This window comes from Sesamum indicum, linkage group LG2, assembly GCF_000512975.1.
Source record: "Sesamum indicum cultivar Zhongzhi No. 13 linkage group LG2, S_indicum_v1.0, whole genome shotgun sequence".
NCBI lineage: Eukaryota > Viridiplantae > Streptophyta > Magnoliopsida > Lamiales > Pedaliaceae > Sesamum > Sesamum indicum.
In genome coordinates, this window is record NC_026146.1 from 2448117 (window position 1) to 2456490 (window position 8374).

Sequence of the window (8374 nt, forward strand, 5' to 3'; positions counted from 1 at the left end):
ACCACTTCATCCCAAGTGGTGAAGCAGAAGCTACTTATTCCAGGAACTTCAGCCCAGGTGATGCAAGAATGACTTTACTCTTAAGAACTCCATCCTGAATGATCTTAAGGCCATACTATTCTGCGACCGACATTCCAATATAAAAATATTAGGAGTCAGTATTACTAAATCATAACAAAAGTTCAACTAAAATTTATTTTTACAGGCGCAGTCTTGCAACAGCTCACTAACGTGCTCCTTTAGTATTCTATCCTTAGTGGTATTTTCATACTGTCATATTAGCATTGTAATCCTAGCTACACTTGATTCATATAGTTGTTGATTTTTAACAACCCAATACAGTCCCATGCCACCAAACCAAAATGCATCATTCCTAAAAGGGCAAGGGACTCACTGTTCGGGGTTAACACGACAGAAATCAAGTTTGATCAACCATGCATAGATGGTTGTGATCTTGAGGCCTCCTAAGAATTACACCCCCCAAAAGTGGATCCCATTAGGAATTAAAGATGACAAAAGGTGTATTGGAAAGTGACTCACTGTAGACAAAGTGACAAACAGATCACCAAATTCACAAAAACACACACAAACAACAATGGCAAACAATTGAAGAACATCAGACTCACCATGCCAATGGTAGCACCAAAGCAATGCAGAACGTGGCGTCGTGAGAGGCGATCTTCATGATCATAATCAGCTTCAATTTTGCAATTTATAGTGCTCTGGAATTTCAATAAGAAACAATTAAGTGAACTGAACCATGTCATAGGAAATCCTGAAAGGCTGTTTAACTGCCAGTAAATGAAGAAAAATGCTCCAAGGTCGAACTAAACTATAATCGTAGACATACAAACAAATAAAAACAACTGCAACATTATAAATCCAAGAATTGGTCAGAAAGAAGAGCATAAACCAATAGTTCACCAAAACCCATATACTTTCTCTGAGAGAAGAAGTGAAGTAGGGGACGGGGAGTAAACTTACAGAATGACGAAGGAAGCATTTAGAGGCAGCCCTAGATGGTGATGGAATCAACGAAACCAGAGAAGGGACGGTTGAAATGAAGGACACCATTCCCATCTCTCTCTCTCTCTCTCTCTCTCTCAGACTGTATGTTTCTGCAGGGAACTGAGGAGAGTGATGACAAGAAAGGGTCCTTGTCTTTGTATTTGTATGAGATTTTACGTGGTTCTTTGTGGAATGCGGTAGGGCGTTGCCGATTTTGCGTTATCCTTCTATCCTACATGGGACACTCGCGAACTCTTTTATAATTATAAATATCTTTTTAATATTTAAAAATTATAAATACTTTTTTAAAATTATAAATATTTCAACATAATACATTTTTACGACAACTCATTGTAGGGAGGTTTGTTAGGGCATTTATAATTTCAAGATATAATTGTAATTTTTTAAATAATAAGAAAGTATTTATAATTAAATCAAACGTCAAGGATCCATTTTTTCTAAAATTAAACTACTTACTTAATTTGATGAAGGTTTTTTGTAAGTGCTGAATATAAAAATACAAGATGTTATGAATCACAGTATATCATCATAATATAAATTTTGGGTTAAATGCAATTTACTTCCTGACAATCGCCCCCTCCCCCTTCCAACATTTTGAAAATCTAGTAAAACACCCTCTCGGCACTTGTTGTGAGACAAACGTACCCTGTATGTTTTTTCTGAAATTTTTTTTATAATAAAATTAATTTTACATTTTAATTTATGAATCGTTGGATTTTATTTGATATAGATATATGGTTGAGATTTGTAGGATACAAATCAATTGTTTCTAAAGTATCTATACTTAATATATTGATTGGTTGTGATTTAAATAAAAATAAATAGCTAGATTTCATTTTATTAAATTGACTGTCTAGAATTAACTGTAACTTCCCTAGATTTTCATACATAATAGTTGGATAAATTGGTAATTGTTAAAAAAAATCTAAATTTATTAATAAATAAATTAGAAGTTGAAAATTTGAATATATTTAAATTTTGTGGACTGAATTGGAGTTTTATAAAATATTTTAGCACGAATTATATAATTTTAAGATTGGGAGCAACACGTTGCTTCGAAATTCTAAGGCACTAATGTAAATATTGCTTGACCTTATTACCGCTCACCATTTTAATTTAAATTAATAATTTATGACACGCTCTATATGTGCGTGATATTTTTACTATCTAATAAGCCCGCTAGGTAAGAGTCTTCCCTAAAGAGCTACCCGACCCCAGGGTCGCTAAACCTAAGGGACCCTTCATGACAACCAAAAGAGTCGGTACACCTAGTATTATATGTCGAATCATGGTCACTGAAATGCGAGAATCCGACCTTATCATTATTTCTTTTTACCACTTACTTACTTACTTACTTACTATTATTTTGACATCTATTTAAATGAGGATCCCAAATTGCATGAGCAATAGGTCTTACATGTAAAGGGTCCTGTACCCATGATTCAAAATTTCCTTGCCAAGCTACATGAAACAGATTTCCGGAAGTCCACAGAAAAATTATTGCTAATTGACCGAAGTGAGAAGCAAAAATATTCTGATAAAGACGTTCCTCAGTAATATCATCATGACTTTCGAAGTCATGTGCGGTAGCAATACCAAACCAAATACGACGAGTAGTGGGGTCCTGAGCTAACCCTTGGCTAAACCTTGGAAATCTTAATGCCATAATGCCTTTCAAATCCTCCTAGCCATTATCCTACTGCAATAATTCTTGCTAAGAAGAACGCCCATGTTGTGGCAATTCCACCCAGAAGGTAATGGGTTACTCCTACAGCACGTCCTTGTACAATGCTCAAGGCTCTCGGCTGAGTAGCAGGAGCAACTTTTAATTTATTATGAGCCCAAACGATGGATTCAATAAGTTCTTGCCAATAACCACGTCCACTGAATAGAAACATTAAACTAAAAGCCCATACAAAATGAGCACCTAGGAAAAAAAGGCCATATGCAGATAATGAAGAACCATAAGACTGAATTACCTGGGATGCCTGTGCCCATAAGAAATCCCGGGCTCCCGGCGATTGAGTGAGGGGGTCGATCTTTCATTCGTCAAAGTCAAAGCGGCAGAGAAGAGCGTAATGAGTCTACAAGCTTCATGCGGAGGAATAAAAAAGAGTTTGAATAGGTTGTTGTAGAAAGAAAGCATTTCATGAAATCAAGGATGCCATAACCCTGCGGCCGGATCTATAAAAACGGAATATTATGACGTTCACGCCATCCGTTGCATCTTGTTGCAGGAAATTGATGAAGCCTATAGCTGCTTTCATTAGAGAACCTCTTCCTCCACCTCATGTGTCAGTCTTCGATGGAGATTCTTCTAAGTGGTCTATTGGATAAGCAGCGGGGGTTTGAGTTCTATCCCCATCCCGGAAGCCTTAAAGGCTAGGGTAATGCTTCCACACCTTGACGGAGATTTTTCCCTTTTCCATCTTACTGTTCTTCTGGAATGAATCTGTTCTAAAGAAAGACCCACTACTGAAGGATTGCCCTATAATCCAAGAGCCTATATTCCCGACATGGCTGGTTCAACACCTCTATTCCTACCCGAAAGATATAACATAAATTGTTTCCCTTTTATACAAAATCGTAGTTATTATTAAATTTAGCAAATTTACCACACAAATTCTATGGTCTAGACCAATTTTTGTGTCAAATTTCATCGAATTCTGGTAAAGTTCAAAATGTAACTGTTTTGCAAGGTTTTTTTATTATAACTAGTTTGTTTCCCTTTTATACAAACTTGTAGTTGTTATTACGCTTAGCAAATTTACCACACAAACTGTTGGGTCTAGACCAACGTTTGGTTCAAGTTTCGTTGAATTCTGAGAATTTTCAAAATTTAGCTATTTTGCACGGTTTTATTAGAGCAAGATTGTTTCCCTTTTATACCGGGAATAGGTATTTTCCTGCAGTCACTAGCTCTTATTCAATAGAATAAGTAGTAGTAGTCCCTTCCTACTATTAGGCGAGCTTCCGGCTTCACTCTACCTGTCTAAAAGCGCTTTCAAACTCTTACTTAGAAATTGAGCTACCCTTATCTTAGGTTCTACTGGAAACTGCTTCCTGTATCACTGCTCTTTCATTTTTTTCAAATCTCTTCTTTACGTCTAAAATGACCTCCCCTTTGGAGCATTCTTCCTTTATTAGCCGTCGGGGAGAAAACGCTCTCATCGTCTTAGCTTAGCGATCAAGTTCAAGCAAGGAATCCTAGAGTTCCCAAAGCTTCGTTTAGGAGACTAGCTTTCACCTACGGATCTCTTTAAAGTACAATATCGACTTGAATGAAACTATAGCACAGAGGAATGCTAGCGAGCGCTCATATGCAAGAACAGGTGCTCACCCAGGCGTCAAGGTAAAGGCAGGTGCCGCATAGAGAGAGGTTCTGAAAGAAAGCCCCTTCTACATTAGCATACATTAGTTAGTAAATTGGTTAGTAAGCACATCACCATTTCCAATCCAGTTGCAATCTTTTCTAGGGCAATCAAAGTTAGAATAGTTCCAGCTGGGGCAGGCAAGGAATACGCAAGCTAATCCCACCTAACTGCGGGTACGGGCGGAGGAAATGGGATTCGAACCCGAATGCCAATTTAGAAAATCAACACCTTAAAGCCCCATTCCCCCTTCTTGATCGGAATTTCTTGTCTGAACTTGAAATCTTTATCCCTGAAGAAGGCTGTTTCCTCCGTCTCTCATCTATGATATTTCGCTGGAATTCGCTATCGAGCGTGAGTCCCGAAGGATTAGTTAGTCCCTACCGCTTTCGACAGAATCAATGCATCCGCTATCCTGCCTGTCAAAGACCTTACCGGGATACAATTTCTCTGCACACATCCACACCATCACATGGTGTGAGCGGGCAAAGTGAGGCAGCAATGCGAGATTGCCTAAAGATCGAACTCCTATTCATCCGGGCCCACAAGCGCCTCTTGTTATGAAAAAATATTACCAAAACTTGTTCTATTTCATTCCTGCAACTTCTTGGTGACATTGCTCGTGTTATCTTGAAACGGTGGATTGGTGTCCCAGTTCATATCCACTACTTGGTGAAAATCATCCCTAGTAAGCCAGGCAGATTCAAACTTGAGAATGGTTTGTATAGTGGCTCTTGCTGGCTGAGCTTAATCAAAAGGGGCAATGGTCAGATTGCACACGAGGGAGGTGCTCCACATAGGCATTCTCAAATTTCATCCTCCAATCCACACTGCAGAGTGCTCTGTCCAGCCTAGCACTACAAAGCGTCTCCTCACAGCGTCCCCTACTCCATGTAAATTTGCTCCCAGAGTACCCAAGATCCACCAACTCATTATCAAAAATTCACCTAATAAACTTGGACTGGACTGGTATCATTCAACACTTCTTCCGGAGAGCTCACCGAGTTCAAATCCCCAACCACCATCCAGGTGTGTAAGAAAAGAATGGGTGCCTAGCCTAGCGGCTTGGCTTCCTTTTACGGGTTGTCTATCGATCTCATAGGGTTCACTCCCTCAAGTATTGTATTGCGTGTCAAACGCTCAATTGGGTCGAGAGCTGACAATTTCTCTTTATATATTCATTTTACAACCAAAGATGCACAGAGCATAATCACCCGATCGAAGGCGCTGAAGGAGGGCAAGTGGTCCACTCTCTCATCTACAACAGTGGATCAACCCGTTGTCCAAACTGAAAAGTATTTTACAAAATATACAAAATCATAATTAGTATTATATTTATAATGAAGTGATGATAAAATAAAAAATAATAATAATAATAATAAAATATTGAGATGGGAAAAAAGATGCATGAAAACAAAAAGAAAAACTATCAAAAGATAATGAAAAAGTGGGAAGTTAGATAAAAATAAAAAATAAAAAAATCAAATTAAATAATAAAAAATATATACAATGGCAAACAAAAAATATAAAACACCAAAAAGCCTCTCTCCCTTATAATAAAGTATAGATTGTGCAGAGTGACAAATCAAGGCCAAAGATTGCATCTCATTTTCGGAAAACTTTACCCCACATCCGGTTTGATTAAACCTGAATCAATTATATGATAAGTACAATGTACTTGTCGTATGATTGGTATACAGTTGAGGGAAAGTAATCAATTACATATAGAGTACGATATACTTGCTCTGTAATTGATTTGATTCGACCAGACCTGATTCGGGCAAGAATTTTCCCTCATTTTCATATTATTCTGAAGCCTTTCCTTCTCTCTTTCGTCCTGAGACTATGTGCAACAGGTTAAATATTATGTCCTTTTAATATTATTTATTCATCTTATATATTATGTTATTTGGTTAATGAAAATTATTAAATGTAATTTTTACTATCTGATTTAGTATTTAATCGAGAAATTTATGAGTTTGATAAATAAATTAGTAATTGGTTAAATATTTAATTTGAGTTAGAGGTATTATAGACAATTAATTAATTTAATAGATTTAATTATTTCTACAATTAATTTGTTCAATTTAACCCGACTTATTAACCATATACTTAATTACATGTACAGGAGTTTAATTAGCATTGTAATAGTAAGAAGTGATGAATTTATAGAAATTTATATTGAGAATATATGTTTTATTAAAAATGAATATAAGTTTTTTTGACATAATTTAATCCAGGTATATCATAAAGAGTGAGAGTTATAAAAATATAAGAAGTTTGATAAAATAAACCGAGCGTTATGAGTTAAGGAACAAGTTATATATAACCTTGGGAAGCATAGGATGTCTAATTATTTAAAAGAAAACAAAACAAAATTTTAAATTTTTATAAAAAAATATTAAAGATTAGTGAAAAGTGTACGAATATTATTTAATATTTATTTAGATTTTATAAAATTCTTGATATATTAATTACATGTATTATAGTTCATTATAGGATAAGGATAAACAACAGGACCAAACACCCCATTCTACTAACTATCATTATGAGATTTAGGTAAGTATAGTAAGTTGAACTTATGTATATGTTTGTTTGTAAACTTGATTGAAAGTTGTTAGTTGTTTTTCTAGATTATATTGTCGTCCTGTGAAATCATCATTATGTGTATCCTCTGTGTTTATGGGTGTAATAGATATAGTGAATGATTGTGAAAAACTTTTATTAGATGACGAGATGACTTACCTAACTGGGGACATATTCAATGGTTTATGATTGTGACTGACGACGATGTGATTGATAATTCAATGGTTTATGATTGTGAATGACGACAATGTGATTGATGATAATGTGACTGATCATGTGGTATGTAATATGAAAAAGATGAATATAAAACTAAGTACCATGGTGCATAAAGTACCAAGATATTTCAGGTATTGTGGAATATTATGTCTTGATAACAACACACTAAGGTAGTATGGGGATGTTATGTTCATTGTAATATCTTGTGCTGATATTACTACATATTAGGATGGTGTGGGGATATCATATTCAATGTTATTCTACGTTGTATATTATATGAAATTGATTGGAAATGATAATGACCAGCAAAACTCATTGAATGATGTACTCTAACTTGGACAACCAAGGTCCTAAGAAAATCAACAATAATTTTGGATCTATTATAATGTGGATTGATGTATGATTGTAGTATGGGTTACTTTGTGATTTTATCGTGATTATATGTTGAATATCATGCATGAAGATTGTCTTACTGGTTATGTGTGTGCATATATAAACTAATTAGTTATACTTATTTAGTAGGCAACTCATTCCTTACCAAATATTTTTCAGGAGATAAGGGCACAGTGAATTAACATTGGATATTAAGCCATGCCTCCCACTATTTTTCTGTTTGGGTTGTATACGTGAATACATTCGTGAAAGTAAATTTAAAATTTTATGACGTTAACACATTACTTAAGATATATATATATATATATAGATATATACATATATTATATTCATAAACACAGAATTTGTCTTATTCATTTTAGATGAAATTTTCTTATAGACGAAGTTTTAATTAAGGAGGGAGTATGATAATCAACGGTATTAAAGTGTAGTGCTGCAGGGGGTGCTACGTTAACAATGATGCCCCTAAAAAGCAATAAAGCCTACTAGTCCAAGGATCAAGAGAAACCCCAACATTGGGAGAAGCCCGACGTAGTGGGGCCTTTTAGGCCACCCTAGGACTCTAAAGTTTAACTGGAGGGAAAGCTTACCTTAGAAACTCAGGTAAGCACAAAGACCCTGCCCACCCGCCTTCATGGCAGCCCACTCGTATATGCGTTAGTCCAACCTCCACAAGGTGACAACCCTTTACAAGCCTACTCGACACACAATAATCAGTTGTTGCCACGTACAACATTTGGAAAACTGGAAAACTCTGGCGGAGGTTTGCCAACCAACCA

General features: G+C 35.8%; 1 protein-coding gene across 2 annotated transcripts in view; it reads right to left on the reverse strand.

Annotated features, from left to right (window-relative positions):
• The window catches only part of LOC105177323 (thylakoid lumenal 29 kDa protein, chloroplastic), a 5641-nt gene extending 4460 nt beyond the window's left edge, over positions 1 to 1181 (reverse strand). Inside the window, exons 1-2 of one of the 2 annotated variants that reach the window (XM_020699073.1) lie at positions 985 to 1181; positions 627 to 722 (exon numbers count right to left, since the gene is read on the reverse strand). In XM_020699073.1, coding sequence (XP_020554732.1) covers positions 627 to 722; positions 985 to 1080 — 192 coding nt within the window. In that variant the 5' untranslated portion in view covers positions 1081 to 1181. The remainder of the gene's footprint in view (positions 1 to 626; positions 723 to 984) is intronic. The other variant, XM_011100445.2, reaches the window with a different exon arrangement.